This window comes from Fistularia commersonii, chromosome 8 (assembly GCF_037954325.1).
Source record: "Fistularia commersonii isolate RoL2024-O1a breed Wild chromosome 8, RoL_Fcom_v1.0, whole genome shotgun sequence".
In the NCBI taxonomy this organism is placed as follows: Eukaryota; Metazoa; Chordata; class Actinopteri; order Syngnathiformes; family Fistulariidae; genus Fistularia; species Fistularia commersonii.
The window spans coordinates 15,005,879-15,032,698 of record NC_141291.1 but is presented as its reverse complement, the minus strand read 5'-3'; the positions used below and the strand labels follow the sequence as shown (position 1 = coordinate 15,032,698).

Here is a 26,820-nt window from a genome sequence, read left to right as displayed (position 1 = left end):
AACAGCATGTTTTTGGACAATGGGAGTAACTGAAGAACCTGGAGGAATCCGACAAAAACAAGGGGAGAGCAAGCTTCACATAGAAAGGTCCCCTGTCAAAAAATGAACCAGGAACCTTCTTGCAGTGAGGCAGAAGCGCTAACCACTGCACCATCGTAAAAGAACTCAATGTCTTAAATTTAGACAGAATATGCAAACCCCTTTCCAGAGCCAGGGCATTTTTGTGGCGTATTGCCCTGCTGACACTCAGCACTATTGATCCAGTTGTTTTGATGACCAAGCAGGTTCCTACTACTCCCTGATTGAGGGTGTATGGTTTTCTTGTGGTATCCTTCATTCTTTTACTTCTGCGCTTCTTCTTTCAAAGCCTTATCTGATTGCACTTTGTATTTTTGAGTAACTAATGGAAAGTAATAAATATCGTTCTACATTGTTTTCATAATGTGATCATTTATATATATATAATATATGTATATAATATATGTGTGACTACAAAAAAGCAGATGAGCCAATGCACTTCAGCAACAATATCACAACAGACGGAGAGCCTCTATGACGACCTAGCTGGGGACAATACTAAAAATAATAACAGGCTAATAGAATAAGTAATGGATTTAATATTTTCCAATCAGAGACTAATAGTATTTCAGTAAATCCAATCTGATATAACTTATAGAATTTATCTTTTACAGCTTACAAGGATATTGAGGACATTTGGGGACACAACACAGTGATGCAAGATTGCTGAACATTATAATACATTATCAAACTAATTTTCTATAACTTTCTTTAAATAAACTTACTGCCATCAAATCAATTTCTGGTATTTTTTTGGCTGTATTTTAAGTTTAAATGCCTGCTTTTCTAACTTCTTCCAGCTCAGAAGTGTTATTGGAGGGTTAGCATACCTCAGATATCACACTTTGTCATTTAAATCAGTTCTTGCGGTGACAAGTTTTGTTCCTCAAAAGGGCATCAGGTAAACAAACACAAATAAAATGAGGTTATGGGCCCGAGGGTATGGGTTTACAGAAAGAGTTATAACGCGTATTTGGCTGACACAGCACTATGTATTATATGTGAAGAAAGTAGGCCTCTCATGGGATGCGGTACTTATTTGATGCTAAGTGTAGTTTTTCTGTAACCAAAACAAAGTAGAGCAGACAGTAAAAGACAAAGAGAAAAGTTTTGCTTGCTCATTTTAGACCTTAAATTAGTACATTTACTGTCTCCTTGGGATCTACTGATTAAAACATCTTCTTGTAAGGCAGGGACTCAAAATATACATGTCTGCAACTCTTCTGGTGTCCCAGCCCGTGATTTCACAAACATATGGGAGTTATGTAAGGCCCTGAGATTGTTATAGATAACACAAGACCTTTGCATATTCTCAAAGATAGCATAATAATGCACTGACACTTTGTGAGGAACAAACGGATTGAATTAACACTTGGAATGTTACTCTTGGAAATAAAAAAAAAAAAAGGTTTTACTTTAAGCTCTTTTTAAAACATTCAGTTTCATGGACATTTTGTATTTACATAAAAGTCATAAAATCAAGTGTTTACTGACACATAGTCCCAGTTATTTTCTGTAACATGAGTGAAAGTTTCGAAAAGACCAAGAAATTGCTTTGGTAGGACCACCAAATATACATGATTATACACATAGTAATGTGGAATAAGAGCAGTAAGGACATTTGGTAAAAGTTGTAAACACTTCAATTACAAATGTAACGTGAACAAATAGCCCTCGGCCTTTAGAAGGTTGCGTTCACCTTCATGTACAGGCGTTTGCGTTCATCAGAGGCTGGCGAATTGAAATTGCAGTGACAAATGAGCTTAATTTACCCTAACTGAAGTAAGATTAATTAGAGGTGTCGAGGTATGAAGCAGCAAATGACAACGTGCCTTTTGAATAATGACAAGATGTAAGGGAGTGTGTGAGAGAGTGGTTTACTTAAAATATTACAAATACTATGACAGTAGACTCTTTGTTCTTAGAATCTTGCAAATAAACACCAGAGGAGAAAAGGGGTCATAAAAAGAGCAGCAGTGTGTCCCAAATGGTGGCTGCTCAGCCCACTTGTAAACCCAATCAACTGTGGAGCATGAGGAAGTGGCTGGCATTGAAGAAAAACAATTTGGTTGCATCAAAAGAGGCTCACAACCTCTCATGCAGAACAGCAAATTGGGACACCATAAGAGCAGAGAAGTGCGTGTGTTCTTGATTATTTAATACAGAAACAAGGGGGTTTATACTCAAATCAAGGTGGAAGTCTAGAAAAGAGAATGGTACATAATTACCCACAATGTTATAAAAATTGGAAGCTGACAAGGCCTTATATTCTATGCATGGCAGCTACAATGTTTCAATGAAGGCATAATATGTCACAACATACCATTAAGATGAAACATTATGTTGCTATACATATGGCCAAGCATTTTAATCATCCTTGCCAGATTAAAGGGAACAGGTCTGTTTGTCACGGACTTGAGGAAAAAAATTACATCTCCAATTTCTTTTATATTTGTCTTTGGTCAGCATTAAAAATAAATATGGCCATTCCTAGTCAACCAACATAATAATAGAGCATTTCCAAAAATATACATCATTCTTCTTTGTCTTTTTTTTTTATTCTTCCAGATACTTTGCAACTAATGATGCAAGTGAAGACTGATATACTATGAAGCTGTAATACTGGTGCATATTTACACCACTTTTGTTGTTCCATGTTTTTATAGTAAGCTATGAAACTACATAGCTGGGGCAACACCTGCAACTGCGGCTAATGTGAAATATGAATGAACAAGTATATGTCAAGTAACAAGAAAATAAAGGATATTATGGGATAGCAGTGAGCAGGGTTAGACTGTAATACACTCACCTCCCTGAGGAGATACACAAGGCTGTTCCCTTGGATGATCAGGACTGGTAAATGGGTATAAGCCAAAGCAGTGTGGAGGGTCTCAACAGATGCCATTATTTGGTCAAATCTGTCCTGTAACCCACCGAGTGTCACAATGGCGTCCACCTAAAGAGAGAGAAGTTAATGGGACGAACAACTGCTGTTTGTTGTAAAAAGCTATTCTCGTATTTCTTGCAAGGATCTTCTTGTCTGTACTGCTTATTTGTCCTGCACACAGCATTACCAGAGCCAATCCAAGCTGACACAAGGTGAAAGGCAGGATTTAACCCGGACCCGACGCCTGTCAATCAAAGGGCCGCATAATGCAGAACTAGTCAACCATTGACTCTCTTATTCAGACTTATGGGCAGTATAAAGCCTTCATTAAGGCTGTCTGAATGTTTTTGAACTACGAAAGGGAACTGGAGAACCTTAAAAAAACCCACACAGGCATAGAGGAATATACATGCACCACAAAGAAAAGCCTGAGTAAGAATTGAACAAGAACCCTTCTGACTGTGAGGTGAGTGTGCTAAACGAAGCAGCATCACTATGCCACCACAAGGATCTTCTTGTCACAGCAAATAAACTTGACAGGTTTAAGCTTATAGCAAAGTGGAGGAATAGAGAGAATGGAAGAAAGGAAGAAACCAGTCTTTCAAAATGATTCTCAACATTACACAGGTGGTGTTGGACAGTAACACTGATATTCTTTTAATTTGTTTTCTGAAGAAATATTAAAACGTACTTATGACCTTCTTTTAATCGTGTATTTTTATGCTTCTTTTTTTGTTAATTTGTGTGTGTGTGTGTGTGTGCACACGCATGCGTGTATCAATACCGAAGATTGTCTTCAATTGTTTTTTATCATTAGTTTTCAGATTATTTATGAGAACAGATTCAATTTGTACAAGAGTGTTAATAACTGTGACGCTTTTAGCATCAATACGAACAGTTATAACAGCTATATATCTGGTAAATGCAATCTAACGGGCACTAATGAAAAAGAATGCAAAATGTACATAGAACTTTGAAAAATCAGATGAAAATATTAGCAGGAAATCATATTAAGCTGGAGGAGGTACTTAGACAAAAACCATTTTCTAAAACCTTACAACTGGAAAAAAAGAGGTTTGCTGTAACTTAAATCCACAGTTCACAGTAAGTACAATACTTATGGGTCTAACCAATTATAACCTTAAAGTCCCTCAAGTCCCCATGCTGTCAAGCATCAATGCTGACAGTCTTAAACTCCAAAAAGAGTCACAAGGGCAGTGGAGCTGTCAGATTCTGACAACTAAGCATCACGAAACACAAACACAAAAAATGAAATACTACCATTCCTGTATATTTGACTTACTAAATCAGTGAATTAGCAATACATTTTCACAATTCTCTTACATCTTATTGCTGTGGCAATTACCACCTGGTAGGTAGAAGAGCTAATTATACAGTTATTCTGCATTTATCTAATAACTTATAAACTCGTGGTTTATCCTTTTTAGAAGTGCAAGGGACGAACAAGGACTGTTTTTAATAATTGCTGCTTTTAATAATGTGTGAGTATGTGTGTCCGTGTGTGGGCGGGGGGGCGCAGGGGCAGAGCTGTGAAAGTCTCAAGCTCAACTTTCAATCATATTTAGAGATGTTAATTGATAATTATGGCCGTTAGCTGCAAGAATGTGTGTAGGAGCTTAGGCCAAGGGTTGGGTCTCAAACTCAATTTACCCGGGGCCTGCTGGAGGCAGAGTCTGAGTAAGGCTGGGCCACATCAGGTTTTCCACAAGAAAAGCTTTGTAAAAAAATTCCAATCTTCTCAAATAACTTTATTTTTTAACACAAAATAAGATGAAAAATAAAACCAAATTAAGAATTAATAACAAAATAAATAAACCAATTAGTACCAGAAAAGTATAATAAATATAAAAATGATAATAATGCTAACAATAACAATAAAAAAATTAAATAATAATAATAACAAAAATAATAATGATGATAAGAAGAAGAAGAAGAAGAAGAAGAAGAAGAAGAAGAAGAAGAATGAGAAGAAGAAGAAAAGGAAGATCAAGTATAAGAATAAGAAGAATAATATTTCTCTAGTCAGCGACTATATGTGGTTTCTTCAGTCTTCTATATCTGCTGTTTTCAGATTCAAATGTCATTAATGGTTCTCCGTGCATTCAGCCGACTCATTGAAAATGTCTCAACGCAAGGAGAACGTCATCTCCGCTTCTTTTTCTTGTAATCATAGCAAGGCAGTGGGCGGAAAAAAGCCCAGTAGGAGTCTCCTTTGTTTTTACGCTTGATGTTCATGTCTTTCATGATGACATGAACACCATGGCATTTGTAAATTGTAGAAAGTACCAGGATAGCGAGCGCAAAAAAATCGACTGCTCACGGACTGTTATCCACCGTGCTGTTGTTACCGGAAAAAGAAGCGGAAATGACACTGTGCTGTTATTGATGTCGTTTGTTTTGACTACTTTTAAATCATACAGAATAATGTGTATACTTTATAATAATGTTAATTGTGTGAGGCAATGCAAATAAAAAAAACAATGACCCACAAATAACGGTGTGACCCTGCAATTGGTCTGAGTTACCGGGGACTGTTATTGCCGATGGACGGGTGTCGCTATGTGTCTGCAGACGACATTAGGCTGCATTGATTTCCTTACTTTTCTATTACTTCAATTTACATCCCGTCATAATGCATTACTCTACTTTCCGAGACAGTGTCACACTTTGGATAATTTCATTGGACTATTAGTGAAACAAAGGAGTAAGGAAGCATTTCAGAGTCCCCTTGCTTTCACAAAAACAATTATTTTTTCTTTGCTAATTTCTCCAATGTTTGGCAACTATAACCAACACAGAAGCTACTACTCAACTCATATTGTTATCCAAAGAATAAAAAAATTAAAAAGTTTATTGTTGATATTTATAGTAAACCTAACAGGTTGTGCATTAAAATCTATAACAGAAAGTATTACAGTATATACTGTCGTGCTCTATCCTGCTAGCTATCGCAGGCAATAACTTGAGCATCAACATTGTGGAAGCAGTCTCTCTTATCTTACTTGAAGCTTTGGTTTACATCTTAAGATTATGGCCACAGACAGCCTGGGTGTGTCACAAGGGCAATCTGAATGCGCATATTTTTGAGCAGAAAACTTTCATGGATCATATACTGTCCCAGTAACTGCTTCAGCCAGCTGTCATATTCAGACTTTCAGGTTTTCCCGACAGGTAAAAAAACCTCAAGATCAACAATTCACTGAGGTTGTGGCACAGGAGAATGATTTGTGCATATGTGTGAAGGGTGAGCAAAACAAACAAAACAATACAAAACAAAGCAAGCGAAACAAAAGAAACACAAAAAACCTCATATACTACCTCAGGAGACTAAGTTAAAATAAAACAAAGGTAAAGGAATTGACAAACTCATAAAGTGAAAAATTGAGACCTTTATATTTGTGATATGGAAACTGAGGTTTATTTAAGAAATTGATTTGATAAAATCTTGTATTTTGATCAATAAATGAAAAGTAATCTTTGTGTTACTTCTCGGAGTTGGAGGAAACCATAAACATGCCTTTCTACATGATTTCTATAATTTCCTACAAAGAGGTTGATCATATGCCCATCCATCTACTATTTTTGGTTATAACTTTTGGCTTCAAAGAACAGAAAATTATGCGTTGCCCCGAAAGAAATAAGAGCTGTTACAAGACAGAAATGAGAAAAAGGGTGCTGGGATCAATATATCAATGGAAACATAAAGGGGAAAAAAAGTTTCAGGAGTAAAAAAATTACACAATAAAGTGATTTAAGAACAAAGAACAACCACCCAAAGACAAAGGAAAAAGGTTTATGATTCAACATTCAACATTCAATGACATTCTAGTTTGCTTAACCCTACTGATACGCATAGTGTATCAGAGTCTGGGGTCTCCCATGGATATCAAGCAATGTATTCTGTTCGCATTACTACAAAAACAAATGGGGGAACGAGAATATCATGACTGTGGAAAAAAAGCTTAACAAGCTGACTTAGGGAAACCAGCATCTCTTCTGGGGGAACTGCTCAGAGATCAACAACACGAAATAATTAAATAATGATGTAAATCTCAAGCACTCTTGCTGGTTTGGCAAACGGACAATCGAGGAAAGACAGAAGAAAAGGGCAAGAGCTTGTTATTATTGCTTCAACCAAGGAGGAAAGATCAGCAAGAAAAGAAAGACTTACATGCCAGGACATTTCAAGAAGTACATGGACAATTCATGCACATACACACATATACACAATGGCACTGGATAAAAATAAGTAAACACACACATTATTTCATCTGCTCACATTATAAGATGTTTGCGTGCAAACACACAATGTATAACCAAACAAACAAACATACACAAACATCCACCATAATCCTTTGATACATTCTTTGGGATTTAACCCGACATATTATGAGGCAAATTCGAGCTTGAAGCTGTGAGGAGGAAAACATTGTGCGGCTAATATGATGAATCTTAAATAGCAAAAACAGAAGCACAATGATCAGTAATCTGCAAATCACCCGGTTATTATTTCATTTATGTATTTAATTCATTTAAGCAGGCGGCGTGGATGGAAATGAGTTTAGGTGAGCAGCAAAGGAAAGAATGGCGAGGAATGATATTAAATTATTAGAAGACTTACTACTTTTATAAAACCCTGTATTCACCAACAGCTGAAGAGAACAAAAGTTCAAAAGAGTTGAAGTGGATAAAGAAAAGTGGAAAACACCCTCACAAACAAACAAAAAGTCAACATCAGCAACTCTTATAGTGCTTCAGAAAGTGATTGCCAGGCTACTATCTCTCACAAACAGACGTGTGGACAAACACTCAGCACCAATTCAAAGCCAGAGTAAATATTAGCCAGACCAGGAGAAACGAGACCAAAAAAGGAAGGGTAAGAGCAAGTCTTTTCTTTAAGCCCTAAGCCTAAAAAACACAGGAAAGTGAAAAAATGTTGCAATCTGAATGCATATAAGAAGCTGTCTTTCATCATATTAAAGAAGTGACGTGATTGTGGCCCTAAGCACTGATTGGAACGACACTCAAAAAGTCAATTAACATTTCAAATAAGGGATAAAATAGAAGGATAAGGAAAGAAGGGAATAGCAACAAAAGACACATACATGCTGCTCAACACTACCCCTCATGACATTTCTCATGATATCAGTGACCATTAATGAATTTGGGATTGTACTGAAGAGTAAATTACTGTTCTCATGCGACTTAGATTCTTTGCATTCCAGCCAAAACTGTCAGTCAGACTTGAACCAAATTCATGAATTGTTGTGCTGCAGAAGCAAGTTGGACAAGGACCTTTCATGAGATGGTCATCACATAGCAATGACATGCTTTACATAAGTTGAATGGATCACAATGTAAATGAAATTGATAAATCAAATATCACATTTTTTAAAAGAAATCAAAACATTAACATTTTATGTGTAGATGTTAATGTGAAAAATATGATTCCAGTTTTGCTTTCAGCATTTTTCTTCAGGGAAAATCAACTATTCTTTTTCTTGCGGCACATTGTTTTATATTCATACACCCACAGACACCTGTAATCAGCCTGTAGTCAAGTACAGTGCAACCCCATTGACCTCTGACTAACTCATCTAGAATCAGGACTGAATGTCTTCTTTTAGGGCACAGAATCCTCATTGGTGGAAAGAATGGAAATCTTTATTTGTTCCATGTAGCGAGGGATAAGTAAATTGAATGTGTCTCCATAAAAAGAATGACAAGGGTTACTGGTATGATGATTAAAGACCCCTAAAGTTTATTTCAGGAATACTTAAAACATTTTTTATCTTTCACCTGAGTTCAAGTTTAGGATTAAGATAAGAGGCAGGCAACTTACCCTAGCTTGTGACCAAGCTTAGAATTTTGAATGCACGAATCATAGTGGGTTTAAGGAATACATTAGAGAGCTGAAATGGTGAGCTGCAAATTGTTTGGAAATAAATTGGCAAGCTTGCCCAGATATATAAGCTCCTTTTAATTTTATATGTTGCTCTACACCAAGCAGATATAGTCATTAGATCATGGCTGCATTAACAAGACAGGATACAGGAAGAGCCCAGTGCTATTGGGAGTTGAACTTTGAAAATACAAAATATAGCATCAGTCATTGGGCCTAAAAAGATTGATAGAGAAACAGAAAATCATCTGCTTTGTAAATTGACTACTTCAGCTATTGCAATGCAAATGTTACATTATTGTGGTTTATTCTGAATGGCTCGAACAGCTACAAGTCAATAATTTGATTATTAATTAATTGGAAGGGGCTAAACTGGGTGTTAGCAATATAGGAAGTGCCCACAGACCCACAATGTGGCAGACTGGACCAGGATATAGAATTGTTTTTGCCTCATGTGCTGCTGAGCAAATTGGATGGATATAAATGGATGGAGGCATCACCTCAATTCCTGCATTTAGGTTATACTGGGTGAGAGAAATGGATTAAAGCCAGGATATTTTGGATATAATTCAATAATGACATCATGTCTAATTATGTGAGAATGGGATTGTTACCTTGAGCTTTCTTTTCTCAATCTCTTCCAACATGATGAGCAGACACTTGGTGAAGTCTGTGAAATTCTGGTCAGGTGTATGTTTGATGATGCTTCCCTGTGCACACAGAGCAATAAGTTTAACATACACAAAGAACAAAGAAATCCAATCAGATTGAGGAAGACATTCACAGACATCAAAACAAAAATACCGACAGAGATACCAGATGGTGGGATAACGTTAGAGAAAAACAGAGCATGATGGAGAGAGGTATAAATCAGTGGTTGAGTCTTGTCTGGCTATCCGTGGGCTCTCGCTGAATAATGTAGATGCTTCAGTGGCCCTAAACTATAGCCGCCAGGTAAAAAACATGCTCAGGGTTTCTATCTCTGTATATTTCTCTCTCCACACACAGCCATTTCCCTTATAAAACACATGCACTTCTATTGTGAACACACAAATATGCACACGTACTGGAGTACTCTGTTCGCAAAAACCTGTTCGCTCTGCTCTATTTGATCCCATCCATTCCTTCTCGTCTCATCTCTCTATCCCAGCTTGCTCTTGTCTCGCTCCCTCCCTCGTGTATGCTATTCTGTTTGCTCCCTTCCATTTATGCAGCATTATTCACTGTTTCCAACAAATCTTTAAGGGAGCGCCTCAAACCTTTTCATTGTTCTTCTCCTAAAGCATCGCTATAACCGTCAGTTTACCCTCATTGACAAACGTATTACTTACTTTAAGAGGACGTGTGATATTTTTTGCATTAAAAAAAGGTTAATATAAAAGACAGGGTGATTGCCTAAGAGGAAACAGGTGAAAGGAGGGAGATAAGCATGTTTGGATGTATGGGGGATATGTGTATTGTGGGGTGCATCCACGGAAAATGGTGGATTTGCATTTCAAACCGTTGAAGCAAACCACTACACTGTGAACGCACAGAAAGTGACACAAGGCAAGGATCACTGCTTTGCTGTTTCCCAAGTAAGATGATGCAGATTTCCATGTGTGTGGATGGGTCTGTGTGTGTGTGAGACAGAATGAGACTGGGAGAGAGAGAAAGGTAACTTATTTGTTTCTTGTCAAGTTGCACAAGACAAGTTGGCCTGACAGAAAGATTTATTTTTAATGCTTTGGATATTTATATAAATAGCCTAAATTTGTCAACACAACCTCTCCTGCACAGCTCTAGGAAAGAAGAGTGCCAAAAATCTGACGTCATCAGATGACCTATTGGGCTTTTTGAGGATTTAGTAAGAATACTTTTATAGCTTCAGTTAAAATGTATCATTATGAGAAACAACTATGTACCATTCTGAGTTACAAAATAATTATTGCTATTCTTATTTTATTATTAATCTTAGAAGTAGCAGAAGTAGACTTAATAATAGTGCAATTGTTGCATTTTTTTCTTTTATACAATATAAAGTAAAACATTTTTTAGGAGGTGGATGTGCTTTTGGAGTAGGGACAACCTTCAGCTATTTGCAAAATGTCAGGCACATTTGGGAACACAGCAGTCTGATACGCATGGGATGTGTATATTGAAATAACATTGTTCCTGATATTTTTTATTGGGATGATAAAGACTGAGAAATCATTTGCTGTCTGCTAAACATGCAGTGATTTTATCTTGCATTGACCATTGTGTGACCTATGCTAATTCCTACCTCCTCTAACAGAAGTGCAATTCTATGATGGGATCTAAATGCCTCTGGGGAAGATGACAGTTAAAGCCATGTCAGACTTCTGACTTAGCCCCATTTTGATGATTCAGCCTGCATGTTCTTGTCACGGCAGGTGGAACTGCAGAAGAGTCTAGAATTAACCCAAGTCAACTTTGGATCAGTAACTTATCCGCTCTGGCTGTGTGATTGGAGCTTTGTGACCCTAAAAGATTGCTCACTCTCAGTAATCATGATGCTTTGTCAAAGTCAGCCACTTAGCATTTGTCCTCACATTAGGTTGCCGAGTTTGGCTTTCGGAATGCAGAAGCAACTTTTTATGGGATATTGCAGGATAACGTGTTTGTATGTGCAGGTTTCGCTACACATGGCAGACAATCGCTCTGACAATTGTGAGGGTAACAATTCTTGTGGATAAGCTTCTGTGTGTATTCATTATGCTGCACTCATATTTTCTATTTGCACCCCATGCGTTCGCCTTGTATGAAAATCAGAGATTGTTGTTAAGAAAACTGTAATGTGTTGGGGAGCAGTATACTTTCACCAAAATTGTTTCAAATTAGCACAATGCGTTATTACAACAATGCAGTCCTAAAACTATAATCTATAACTATATAAATAAACTATAAACTATAAAACTATAATCATGGTGGATAACACCACGTCCTGTGAAAGAGGAGGTGTACTGAAATTTACAGAAGTCAGAAAAAGATGGAAGGTATAAATCTGGGGGAGCTGCGGCAGCCTTGGAGATCAAATCAAGTCCATTAATCGATTATCTACACTTAGGGTTGCGAGTATCCCAGCTGCCATGGGGCGAGAGGGCTCTCATTCATACATCTGGGCAATTTTCCCATTTTTTCCAATTAACCCTTTGCATGTTTTGGATTGTGCGAAGAAACCGGAGAACTCGGAGGAAACCCCGCAGACACGGGGAGAGCATGCAAACTCCCCAGAAAACGTCCCCTGTCGGGACTGAACCAGGGTCCTCTGTGCTGTGAGGCAGAGGTGCCAACCACTGCGCCACCATACCACCATCTTATCAAATTTGATTGATTAAAAAAAATGACTGGTTATGAATTCAGCTTTTTTTTTTTTCAACTAAAGGTTTTATTGATAACAGTCTACAGCCTCTATAGGCTGTAAATTTGACCAATGTTTCTACTTACCTTGTCTGCATAGTGGGTTTTAACCTCAGGTCTGATAGAATCAAAGTCCCCGTTAATATAGTCAGGGACAAACCTGGATGGAAGGAAGGAGAGAGAAGACAAGTAACAGAATGAGAAGGTAGAGATTGCAAGACAGACAGAAATTGTGATGTATAAAGAAGAGAAAGGACATCAGGGCATATGTCACTTCTTTGATCAGTGTAGCGAGGGAAAAGAGTGATGGTACAAGGGGAAGAGAGGAAGAAACGTGAATGACAGGATGATTCTCTGTGGCACTGAGTCTTGCCCTGCTGTTCTTTCTGTCTCTCACTCCCAAGCTCCCCCCGCTCTCTCTCTCTCTCTCTCACACACACACACACACAAGCGCGCGCACACACACACATACACACACACACACACACACACACACACACACACACACACACACACACACACACACACACACACACACACACAGAATGACAGGCATACACACTGCAAAGAATGGCCTGAAAACTTTGTGTGCAGGATACACATGCACCAAAATGCAACTTTTATAGTTTGCAATATCCAATCAATTTGTATAGTCCTGTGAGAAGTAGTCAATGCATTAGGTTTAAATGTGGTCCACATGGACCTTTTTTTTATTATATGAATAATGCAACAATACAAGTAGTAAATGGTTTTAATATGTGTTGGATTCATGTAATTAAATGTTCATTGACGTTCATGTTCAGGGGAATATGTGAGATATTTACCAAAGTGGAGGTATGCTGCTGCCCAATATATGTTTAAGAGCTTGGTGCATGGTCAACTAAGGTGGGTTTCCAGGATTTGCAAATGCAGCAATGCATAATCAAAATATGAATAGTTCCAGATAACCCCAAATCTTCAAATGAGAAAAGTAATGCAATACTTCAAATTTAGCAAAATACAAAATGATGCTCCACCTTAATAAACCTGCCAGTAGTATCTTGGAAAGACATCCACTAAAAGCGGGCATAAATGTAAATTGAGGTGGACTGGAGATTTAAACGTATTTTTCCATGGAGGCTTTGCATTCTGAATATAAATTTCACAATAAACCTTGTTCACTCAAATACCACTGTGTTTTGAAGGAAACTAAATTCCTGTAGAATAGGATTTAGCAAGGTCTGTTGCAGATATCAGCCCAAACAGCCACAAGTCTACCAACCACCACTGAGTAGACCATTCCTGTCAGACAAAGACAGATAGCTCTCTGTTATTCCATTTGCGTCTGCGGGTGGATATGTGTGTTTGTAAGAAGACAGACCACACAGGGATTTGATTGCTGCTATCTAGAGGACTGGTTTGACACTACGATTTCATGGTTGGTTGAGTAAGGTGTGTTTGTAGTGTGTGCGCATGCAGGTATGAGTGTGTTTGTAGTTGTACAGTTAATCCTCATAAGGACCAATTTGAGTTCTAAATGTTGGGGCACACCTTTAGATGATGTTTGAACCTTACAATTTCACCTGGGTTTCGCTTCAATTATATAGGGGGCTGTTTGAGGCTTATCACTGTGATAAATGCGTGCAAGGTAACAAGAACTTGGGGCTCTTTTGGAGCCCTACTGCGCCAATGGTTTGAAATTCTCTCGCATGAACAAATATACAAACAAACATGTGTGTTTGTGTGCTCCGCGGTGAGTTAGGCAGCGTTCTGGTTGGGTGAAGAAGACATGCAGAAGGATTGCTCCCTTACTCGCCCTCTTCTTTTTTACACCAATGAGAAAAATAAAGAAAACAGTAACCAAACGCAATCCGCAATCACACACATACACACACACACAAATGAAAAGAAATGCGTGAGCTATGTCCTGTCAGAAAAAAAGAAATAAAATGAAAAATAAAGAAAGTCTCATATCCAATTTTTTTGCCACTAAAATGGTTTCACATGCAGACAGACCACAGACATGCAGACCACATTTACTTTCTGACCCTTGATAATATAGGGTACAACAGGGAGAACCTCCATTCTGTAATAAAACTTCATGTGACAAACGGGGTGTGCTGTGGCGCTGGGCTTGATCAAACACACACACACAAACACATACACACACATTTTTCTGATCTGTGCGAATGACTCATTGGCTGATGGTAATCGACCAGGTGAGAGTCTAAATTTTGCATTTGGAGTTTGTGTGCAAGAACCTAACTGTTGTTTGTGTGTACACTTGTGTGACTGACAGACTTAACATCCACATTAATATTAACTGACACTTTAATTTGGATGGGAAATCGAGCATTTTAACGGCTGTTTGCCTGAGCGGCAGGCAGGAAGTGATAGCATTGCGACCTTTGCCTGTGTGTGTATGTGTCTCTTCGCTTGAATTTTGCCTATCAGCTTGCCTCTGCATGTCTCTCTGCATCTGCCTTATGTGGGCTTTCCCTCGGTCTCCAAATCTGCAGTGCGTGTGCTGTCTGCTTAAGTTAAACCTTCCATCAATCTTACCTCATTTCTGTTTTGCAACAGTTACTGTTCAACATATTCACATATTCAACAACTTCCCTCCATCTAGCCATTTTGTTGAGGATATCTGTTCAAGTCCAGTAAATTCAAGTTAGACGTACCAAAATGTAATAGAAGCTTTTTTTTATAACTAATTTGAAACAGACATAAATTTTGAATAGAACCAGCACTGAGCTGTTGAGAGGTGCTTGGTGGATATCTAGCTATATAACTACTCCCATGTCTATAAATATAATATAACAACTGCTATAATTATTGTTGAATATCATTACCATTGTGCCATACTTTTAAATAAATATACTCCATCTTTCCATACTGATACCTAGTTATAAAAATGCTGTGATCAGGTGTCATTTCATTTTGATAATATTTAACCATGTAAATTATGTGTTATTTTGATTATCGGTTGTATGTTGGTGCTCTTTCAATTGGTTTGTTGTGGTTGACAGTTGCCTAAAGAGATGCATTGGGGAGAAAGTATGCGGGGGTGATTGGTTCTACCTGCCCTTGTTTTGGGGGGAACTGATTTAGAGGACGCACGGGTGAAAGGGCAGGGTGGTTCCGGTTGGCCGCGTGCGCCGGTTGAACCTGACTGGTCCGCAAGTGACTACGAAATAAAGTTTCTCCTGTCCTGCCGGAACAGTGTCCTTTTCCCTTGAAGATTCTTTGGTTCTTTACACTGTGACCCGAAACACCCACGGTCCTGGCACGCTATCTCTTAAAAATTAAGGTTACAATATTGTAATTTACTTTACATGCAAAACATTTGCAACACTTGAGGAGATTGGTCTCCTCTTGGCCTTCCCATGGTCCCCTTCATGTCATGTCTATAAAATGAGGAGACACACACAAACTTCAAAGGCTATTGCTGGGGCCAGATTTCAAGTCCAAATCCAAGCCAGAGATCAACAACTTTTGGGCCATTCTGTCAGAACTAAAGGCCATGGAGATTACTGTACCTGTCACACCAAAATCTTCATTAGAACTGATCAAAAATGAAATGTATATGGAACCATAAGGGTTAAAAAAGATGTCATTAAGCAACAAAAATCAAGTCATTTAGGGCAAAACGAAACACCACAACGTTCACTCAGAAATTAATTATTCCATATATATATATATATATATATATATGCAGAGTTCTAAAAAAAGAAAGGGCTGGGAGTTGTAGATAAAAAATTGCAGGAGCCAAACCTTGGAATTAAAACTGTGGCATCAAACAGTGACTTACAGTAAAAACCAAGAAGCTGCCAAACACTGGATTCCCTTTTCTCCTGACTTGCATCACATGAGAAATGACCCACTTAAACTATTCTGATTTGATTTGTTTCTTCTGACATTTTAGCACTTTAAAGGAACAACAAGATCAAAATAGTTGCTTTTATTTCATGTAGCCGAGGGGTATTTGGATGAAAGTAAAGACATTTCCTGTTGTGCTCATAACAAAAGACTGAACCTGGATGTGCAATATTTATTTTTCCTGCATCATGCAACCCTAGCACCCTTTCTTAACAATGAATTAATGCTTTGCCTTTAACATCTTATCTGTATTGTACTTACTTTGATGGATGTGGACTGCATCTGCAAAAAACAAGCAACTCACACTGAAAAGGTATATGTATGGAGTGTTTCTCTCTATTTTCTTAATTGGTATTAAATTGTTAACTTATGAGCCAGAGATGACATCTTGGCCACACAATAGACGGAGCCTTGTATGTTTTCTTTTTTTTTTTTGAACAAGGTACTGACAGATGAGATGTTGTTCATAATGAAACACATGGTCGGTTTGCAAAATCATGTACTTAACTTGCAGATGTGAGCTGGATTAATGTGTGGTTTTATGTGCTTGGTTTCATAATAAAACACAACTGCAAAGGAGGGGAAGAAACACTCTCAGGAGTTGTAATATCCCACTGCAACAAAGATTCTAATTAACAGAAACTCATGCTGCATGAGACAAGTTTATTTTCATGTTGCTCTAGAAATTTGTTAACATACTTTATTTCTCCTTTACTGACTTGAAAAAAATGTTTGTTACGCATGGTTGGATGTATGATGGTGCACATCTGTGCTGTGATTTGTTCATGTGTTAAATCCAACTCTCTAATCCCAAAGTTAATCAGATAGATGCCCATAGGCAGCCATGCTAATAAACAGTGATAATTCGCACATACAAACACAATCCTTGCTCACCCTTAATATTACTCATAGGGCGAGCAAGGTGTGTGAAACAGAGAAGTCAGGGAATAGGAGATAACGGTAATTTTAATCATTCTCAGTTGCTATATTTTTAATAGGATAAACTTAATTAATTCAGGAGTCTTCAGCACCTTTCTGTCTTTGTAAAACACAGGAGTATATACAATTAATCCTAATACATGATGCATGTTCACAAAGACCATGCTTACATGCTAATAAAAAGACATGAACTAGTTAATCCATTAAAATAACAGTCCCCTGAGTTTTAAGAGTAGTTATAGGGCTGTATTGAAGAAACCATACAGTTGATGATGCTTGAAAAGTAATTTGGAGAGATAAATAATCCATACAATAACACCTGTAAACTTCCAAACATACTTTGGTGAAATCTTTTGTTAATCCAAATATCTTAAGTTATGATGAACTAAGAAAAGTATATTTATTAAAATGGTATGACAGAAAACTGAAAAATATTTAGGTATGTAGTACTACAACGGAATAGAAAATTGGCCAAGAGGTGTATAAATAGCCAGATCATGCTGTGAGCTGAAAATTAAAGAGTATAAAGATGGCAAGTGCAGATATAGGGGAGTTGTACATTTTCACCTTATTTGGTCCATTTTATGCAATAGACTTGGTTTATACCTTACATAGGCTGTAGTAATATTGCAAGTATTGAAAGATAATTACCGAGCAAAGGAGAAAAACAAGTTAAGAGTCTCAACAAAAAGCAATTTGGGAAAAGGGAGCTGTGACTTATCATTCATAGGCTGGTCCAAGATCTTATGAATCTTTCAATCCCCACTGGCTGGCATAACATGTTGAGTAATCCTCTTAATTGATCTAGTCGAGGTCACGCTTCTTGATAATCAAGCAATTAAACAGTTTCCAACTGTACAGCTTATTTGATAAACGGTACAAATGAACTACACTATAGATAAAGGCCGATTTTATGTATTTGATGCTATATTTGACAGAAATGCAAAAATATGTGTTTTTTTTTAAATACAATTGTCTCTGAAACATAGAGCACCCTTCACTAAAGCAAGCAATAATCACTTCATTTAGTGGGCCTTGACAGCGTCATCATCTACAAGCAAAATGCATGAATGATCAGAAGTTTGCACAATCTGACTCCTGCTCCAGGTGCATTTTTTATATACTCCACCATCAGCAATCCAATGTTTGGTTTACATTTTGTCATATGTCTTTAAAATCAAAATAAATTCAAATGTTACTGATGTAGAGAGAAACTTGAAAAAAAAATGTATGAAATGGAAAAAAAGAATTACTGTTAAATTAAAAGTGCAGTAGAATAAACACGATTGTACACATTTGTGTTAGTTAAAATTCCAAAAGAATTTTATCTATTTATTTTATGAATTAATTTATCATTATCATTATACTTATTATCAATAATGACAGATTCACTGTCTGTAATATTCGGGGAATCTCTAATCTTGATCTTAATAACCTTTCCCAAACTCTCAAATGTCACCCACCCCTCCCCCAATCCGTAGATACAAAGGTTGCTTTTTTTCGTATTTGATTTATTTTTTCCTGGTTTTTCATGATACTATCAACTCTATATACACACAGTATACTAAGCCAAACTTTGGCATGAGCAAAAAAAAAACAGGATCAAAACTACACATACAGAAGCATTGTACACATGCACACACACTCCCACAAGCCCACAGACATGCACATACAGGTATACACACATAAAAATTCAACTGTTTCTCACAAATGACCTCCTCCCACATTCAGCTTTGGTTTCCTCTTTCTTTATCTGCTTTTTGACTTCTTACCCTAGAGGAGGATTTGATTATATGCCCTGATTAGATTATGGTAGCTGCAATTTTCAAATGGGACATAGCAGATGTGGGGTCTGATTCACAGAAGTGCTGCAGGATCTCAGTTATACCTGAGCCACCATGAAAACAACATTTTTGCAAATATATTGAAGTAATTGGGCAATTTGTTCTTGAGGTCAGTGGTTCAACCTCTATGGCTGTTGTTTACAAATTTTGTTGGTTATCTTAAAATATGTCACTGTACCTTTTTTGACTGGATGCTTCCATGTGCCAATATTCAACTGACGAGTTGGGAGCGAGTGGGAGTAAAAAGTGAGAAATAGAATAACAGGTGCCGTTTTTGCCACTACCATATTTTCACATGTTCTATGAATATCTGGGGAGACACAGACGGTAAAAACATATATTCAGTTACATGAGATTAATGCTGTTGGAACGCGTTTGAAAGAAAATCTCCATCTCCTATTAATCTAATTTTAAGCGAGGCAAACTCCACATATAGGGAGCCTACAATTCTTTCTTTTTCTCTCTAAATGCAAGACTTGTGTTATTTGTCAAATTTTGGTAATCCATCAATATTTCTTAATTTTAAATGGTATTAAATGCTCAAAAAATGGTGAATTTAATGCATTAATGTAAAACTAAATGAAGTATGGAATAAATCTAAGCATTAATTAACTATTTTTGTAAAAACTTAACTAAAACATGATGCATGTGCATTTTCACTAGAAGCATTGTTTCAACAGTGTGTCCAATAACAAAATAAGATAGCCAAATTAACTGTTTATGATGAAAACACACTAATAACATGATTAAAGAGATTGGTGACAAACAAAAAAATAAAGCTTTGATAATATGCAAGACCGGCTATTAACTTCTTACTACAAACAACAATGTATTCCTACCTGCAAATACCGTAATGGCTTTGTTTACTGCAAGGGTGGTCACTGCATTACAAAGCATGAATTAACATGACATGACCCTGACCAACATTTATTTGCTGTTTTTACCTTCAGTTTTGTATTATTCATAACAGGGTTTGATACCTCTTCGCCTAGCTGACAAGAATACTATAATAAAGCACAATATTCTTTGTTTCATTCATACATGCCAATGATGACGCATGAGCTTTTATGCAGGGAAAGAAATGACAGTAAAGCTGTGGACTTACATTCCAAAGTGACATTTAGAAAATCTCAAGACTCAATCCATCAATGCATATAAGTTTCAGATGAAATGGTAAAATGAAATTACATTGCTGGAGTTAAATTTATCAACAAACAAAAAGGCCAAGTACATGATAACAAAATTGTTAATATGATCCAGAGAATTGTTTCTGATTTTAAGAAGAATATCTTTATATCTGCTGACTCTTCCTGAGACAGATATAATTTGCTGCATTAACACATGCTTGGGACATTTACAAAACCTTGAGCCCTAACTGGCTGAATCCAAATCGTGACTGGACTTCTGTTACTACATTAATAGATCAACCTTTTCTAGTGCCCCTTGTCATGATGTTGCATTTATTAGGTAACATTCATTCATTTACAAGAACACGGACATAAATAAATGTCACTTAAGACATTTAAGGAAGTGAACCTGTTTCACATCCTGGTTTCAAACAGACTTTATGCCATCGGGTCTCTCAAGGCAAACAGCCAAATCTGGTAATTTTGAGCTCAAGTCTCGAGCTTTGCTACTTATCTGGGTAGGAAAAATGACCTACCGGTATTGGATGATTTTACTGTTGTGCAGTTTGGGATGAAGGTATATGAATTCCAAGAATCCTCCAAGCTAATGAAAAAACAACTCAATGTGTTTGTCAACATACAGTAAGTCAGTTGTTGTCCTGGTCTCAGATTAATACTTGTCAACAATCCTGCATTACTTGCTCCTGTTTATCTCTGTCATTGCACTTGGACACTTGGATTAAAAGCCAAAAGAGTTAATACTGCACAGAACTTAGTTTTGAAAGATTGCTCCTTTCTCCTGACAACCCCCTCCCCCAGCTCATTATTTATGGCAATGTTAGGTTAAATACATCTTAACTTGCTGGTCATTGATCGCCACCTATAAGGCCCCCACCCCCATCAATTCCACTCTTTCATCCTTCTTTTCCCAACCTCCTTCCACATGAAATTTATCTTATGGGGATGGTGGCTGTTTTGGTTGGGAGTTGTCAGCCCAAAAGGAGCCATGGCTGTCAACCCATTGTTGCAAGCTGCTGACAAAGCCATGACTTAAGGGTCAGAAGACATATCTGCTCTGTCATGCAAACAGACAGATGTATGAGCAATGCCTCTGCCAGCAGGTCTAATATTCTACGGCACACACTCTGAGTGTGAGATACTTGGTTGATTTTGATACTTAAATGTAGCAACTATTCAGTAGATGCAGTATATCTCCAGAATTGTTTGACCACAGCATATATAAAATTAACAAAGACAAACCATTCTTTGTGTTGCCATAACTAAAGTGAGACAGGATTACAAATTTAATCTATTCCAAGAAATTTTGATTAGAAAACAATAGAACAATGCATTATTTGTATATGCATAAGTTTCATTAAAAACTCACTTCCCTCTCAGCTGTGAAATGGAAAAAAAGATGTTCTTAAATTTCTATTCTAATTTAGCTAACAGAGAGTAGCTGTAGGTAGATTTTCAAGTTGGAAAACTCAATTGTAAAGGACCATCTATAATGTCTAACAGTACATTTACACAGAAATGATGTGCTTACTAATGATTTCAAAATCTTCTATGTGCAAGCCTCATGTAAATGACCTGATCAAGATGTCTAAACTATACCGTTTCAATAAAAATCAACAAATCATATTATGATACACACACAAAATTTTTCGATAGACACATGCACGCATTCATCTGCAGCGTTTTAACCTGCTCACATGGTGTTCACACACCGGGTGTTAATGTGAGTACATCCACACCACAGGGACTCAGTGAACTCCAGATCCATCTCTGTCTGGGTAGCAGACCTCCATTACCCTCAACACTTTGGTTGCACTACACTGCTCTAATAGTCACTGGTCTTTTTTGTTAGAAACCCACACAATGCTACATACAATGTGAGCTTTATTTCAAAAAAGATGAAATTCTACACATTTAGATTCACTGATTAATTCAAATGCAAGTTTACTGCAAGATAGAGTACTGAAAAAACATCAATATAAATAAATAAACAGTGTGCCGCAATAAAATCTTTCCAAAATTAGAGAAATAAAGGCATTAGTTTTTACAGAAGATAAACATACAAATGATCTACCACTTTGCATAAAAGATGGACTCACATTTCATTTCCGGAAGTAAAGTCAAACAGTCGATTGGCACCGCCATCAGCACATGCCTTCAATAGAGCTAGAAAAACACAGGCATGGAAAAACCAAATCACTGATCATTAATTTCAAACCACAATACAACGGATTTAAGAAGTAGCGATAAAAAACAGTTTTTTAATTGAATGATATATCAATTTACTACAGAACAAATTATAGACACAATAATTAGACCTAAACTGTAAAATTAAGGGGTTTCTCATATTATAAACAATGACTGCATTTTATGGGCTTGGGTTTCTTGGTTCTGAAACTCAATACCAATAGCAATGGAATTCTGAGATATGACATTTAACTTTTAAAAAATATCAAACAGCAGGAACAACAACTTTTAGGGACCTCACAAAATGTGAAAAAGATGCTTAAATCACCAACATATTTAAGAATTAGCATGAGTATCTTGTTTATAACCAAATTCTAACCCAGACGTGTGAACATATCTGAGACAGTTTCTATACTCTGTATGCAACATGTGTGAAAAGCCCACCGGGGACAATATTTGGATGCTGCCTTTTAGTCCTGTGAAGCAGTTTTAAATGTTTAGTATGGATCTGATTAGGGTACTTTGACAAACATCAGACAATTAAAGAAATATAAAAGGGAAAGACAATGTGAGATGTAGACACAAGAGTGTAAGTTACTACAAACCTACTTCAGCAAAGACCCAGTACCAAACAGAGCGGCTTTCTACGAGTGAAAATCTTACAATTTAAAGAGATAAGTACTGCAGCCACAAAAATGAAATGGCCCTTTAAAGGGTCTGAGTGGGAAGCCACACATTTTCCATCTTTAAAAAAAGATATAAAAAAAAGAAGGTTATTAATCTGTTTTAAAATTGTGGGCAAGTTCTAAATGAGATGCAAACCATTTGCAAATGTATTCTCTTTCATAGCTTCCATTCTATTCAGATTGAAAAAGGCAGCCAATTTTTAAGACCCCCTTTAATGTTGCGGGCTGTTATGGTGCACACAGGGGGAAGACTTCAAAGAATCAGCTGGTTTTTTTTTTACTGGCACCTAGTGTAGAAGTAATTTAAGACTGCACCAAAGAGACAGTCAACCCTTGTACACATGTTTTCTGCCTAATCTTTTTCCTTTCTGATTGTGGCCATTCCCTAAACACTGTTCCAAAAACAGAGTATACATTATGCGTCAGTAGGGTATACTGTGGGTAGCTCACAACTGGCTCAAACCACTAGGTAATAACTGACACATCTGTGGTACTTTTTCATGACCTTCTAACACAAGGGTTTGTGTGGCGCAGGAGGTAGAGCAGGAAGAACCGAAGACTCCTGGTTTGATTCAAGGCTCCTCTTCGTGTGTCGAAGTGTTGTTGAGCAAGACACTGGACTATAACTGCTTCCCTGGTGCTGGTCGACAGCAGCCTACTGCTCATGGTTCATCCATGATGGGTTAATTGCAGAATAAATTTCCACACGGGGATTAATAAAGCGTAAATTATTATCAATCTCTAAAAACTTTAGCATTTAGGTTGACTTGCTCCATGCTTCCAGTCAAACCAAAATGAATTCTAATCTTGAAGTTAATTTGATCCCGTCTGCTCATTCTAGTGCCCTGGTGTGTTTTGAGGACATACATTGGGATGCTAAACTAAGTACTACAAAGATGCCAAAATATTTCATCTGAGAAGTGACAATATTTGAAAGAGTTGGGTCTTGCTAATATAGACAGAACACTGGAATATCAACAATGTATTGATTGGGCCATGTCTTGTCTGCAGTCCCAGCCCCACAGGTCAGAGTCCAGACCTGACTGTCCTTTTTGCTTACTAATGTTTGCGTTTGAAAAAGCTAGAAGAAAATTTACATTCAATCTACATAATTTGATTGAAAGAAGACAAGTGTATTAAAAGATAAAGCATTTCCATAGGACTGATGAAAGCCAAAGGTTATCAAGGATTGCAGTGTTCATGAGTGACAGAAAACTCAGATTGAGCCAAAGTTAATGGGGCCCTCAGCATATCAAACACTGCAAACAGCACAAAAAGGAAAACTGGGTGAGGAATAAGACAGAATACTTCAAATTTCCAATCCTTTATTTTGCCGTAAATTGAGAAGGAAAGAGTACGGTTTAGAGGAGATGAAATCTAGCATTGTGAAAGTGCTTTAGAACACAGACACATTTTCATTATTGTAAATAAGAAACCTTTCTTCTCAAGCTGGTGCTTTTATTTCTTAACCCCTTCCACCTGCTCTTGGTGTCTCATGCCAGGAATGTAAATGACTCATTATCTGTGAAGGACTGCAAAAGACTGACTAACTTTTTTTTAACAACCTGTGAAACAGAGGAATTCCTCCCAAGTTGGTAATGACAGATTAAGTATTGATGTGTTAAAAAAACAAAACAAGACAAAGACTCCGAAACCGGCCACACCCACACGAATACACATGAAATATTCCTCAAGTTGGGGCTCTTGAGAGTTATTCCTTGCAACTGTCAATCATTTATCTACCTTTATTTGTGGGCCACAAGATACTTATTTGCTCAGAGAATCACACACACTGACACACTCAAATAATTTTTTTGTACTTCCTAAATTACTTAGAATTAAGGTGTTGAAACTGCTTATTTCCGCATGGTGCTATATTCCTGCTATTAACAGATGTTTGTAGATTTTGGAAATGCTAATTTGGAAATAATATTGGATAATATACTGTATTTTGTGGTGAAATTTTCTTATACATTTCTTATATATTTGTACAACTGGAAAACTTTACCAACCATTAACAACCAGTTTGATATTGCTTGGACATAGGATTAACATTGCAGCACTTGCCATGAATCAACTGATGAAAGCATTACTGCGGGGAGAACTGACTTGGTAATAACCAGCTCTGGCTCATCAAATGGCAATGTTACACTGTGATGGGCGCATAGGCCAAAGTGAACTGCTTTGATTAGTCAGGAAGTTACTTAAGTTGCTGTTTTACATGAGAAGTACATCCTATGAGTCAACATTAACAAATGCCAATATTGTACCTCTTATTTATCAAATTGTGAAAGACCAAATAAAAAACTGAGACTAAAGCTCAATAAAGTGTGCAGTTTCAATTGATAAAATGTCATAAACTATTAAAAATTGATAATGTTCCCCTGCTTCAGACAGATTTGGAATGATTTACTGTTTTTGTTGGTCTGATTAACATTAACATTTTTAGGTTAATTACTCTTTTTTTGTTATTCCCCTTGAATGCAAGATTTTTCCATTTTTCCCTCAACACAGGAGGTCATGATCTGGTGAGCTTCTCTTGCCAAGGGCAGTCCTGACATTTTATGTCCTGACATTCTATGTCATAAAGTCAATGTTCCGAGCAAATATAATTTAGATTAGTAAACAAAAGTCTAGAAATCTATCTTTTTCAATGTATCATATTTTCTCAGAGGGGAATTATAAGCATGGTATGATATGTCAAGAGGCCACCCCTACAGATGTGCATGTTGGCCAGACTCATACAAACATACACTTATCAATACCAAATTAAAAGATGTATTGATTAGATTATTATTATTGCTGCTATTATGATATATACCAAAATTGCTAGTAAAACCCTAAATTTCTGTCTTAGTCATCACTGTATTTGGTTTAACCAAAAATTAAAAAATCCAAGTCTGAAACAATGGGTTATACAGATATGTTAAGAAGTGACAGATATATGATGTGAATCGTGGGGGGATAACAGAGACAGCTGGAAGAGATGACCTTGTAAATATACCCACTATCATAATCCCTTCTGACAACTTCAAAACCAAGCTTTTATCGGTCAAAGTGGTGTTTGACAAGGATTCATATATCGCACAGGATTAAGCAGTCAAACCGAATGTTGAACTATAATGTTAGCGCTTTTTAATCACCCATGTTGGTGCTAATTATGATGCTCATACTGTGCAAGAATTACTCGTATCATCGAGGATGGTGGGGAGGGCCAAGAGCTGTCAGCTCAGTGATTGAACACAGTGCAAGAAAAAAAATGTAATGGCAAAAAGATTATTTACTCATTATGGTATGCTGACATCCTGCAATTGATTAGTCCACCTTCTTTATGCTTGACCCTGTTTAACAACCCCATCTCCAACTTAAATTCCTGCATTCTCATTTTATTTCCTCCCTCTCTAGATCTATACTTCCAGGACAGGCACCACCATTTTTTAATTGTTTAGTTACATTTTAAATATTTTAAAATGTATTTTTTTCAAAATATTGTATTAAATGTATGAATATATAAATAAGTAAGTAACTTTAACAATGACTGAGCTGGTTTATCATATGATCGTAGAAAACTTTATATGGTTATTATAAAAGAAAATGTGTCGGAATAGTAAAATTTGGACATCCAAAAACTAGATACAACTCAAAGATACAACAGGCATGAAGAAATTGAATTTTATTTTTTTTTAATTTTAATTTTATTTTTTATTTGACCTATTCCTATGTTGTAAAATATCATAAAACATTTGAGTCAGGCAAATTAAAGAACACTAGATCATACTGGAAAATGATTAACAAAATCAACAAATTAATTTAAATACAAATACATAGAATGAAAACCAAAGATGTGAAATTAAAAACAGGGAGTCAAATAAAATTAAAACAAGGGGGCTGCAATGGTATAAATACAGATAGT

General features: G+C 36.8%; 1 protein-coding gene across 2 annotated transcripts in view; it reads right to left on the bottom strand.

Annotated features, from left to right (window-relative positions):
• Nucleotides 1-26,820, bottom strand: part of tpk1 (thiamin pyrophosphokinase 1) — a 66,198-nt gene that overhangs the window by 20,643 nt on the left and 18,735 nt on the right. For both annotated transcript variants that reach the window (XM_086151359.1, XM_086151360.1), the window contains exons 4-7: nucleotides 22,134-22,200; nucleotides 12,336-12,408; nucleotides 9,503-9,598; nucleotides 2,888-3,034 (exon numbers count right to left, since the gene is read on the bottom strand). In XM_086151359.1, coding sequence (XP_086007485.1) covers nucleotides 2,888-3,034; nucleotides 9,503-9,598; nucleotides 12,336-12,408; nucleotides 22,134-22,200 — 383 coding nt within the window. The remainder of the gene's footprint in view (nucleotides 1-2,887; nucleotides 3,035-9,502; nucleotides 9,599-12,335; nucleotides 12,409-22,133; nucleotides 22,201-26,820) is intronic.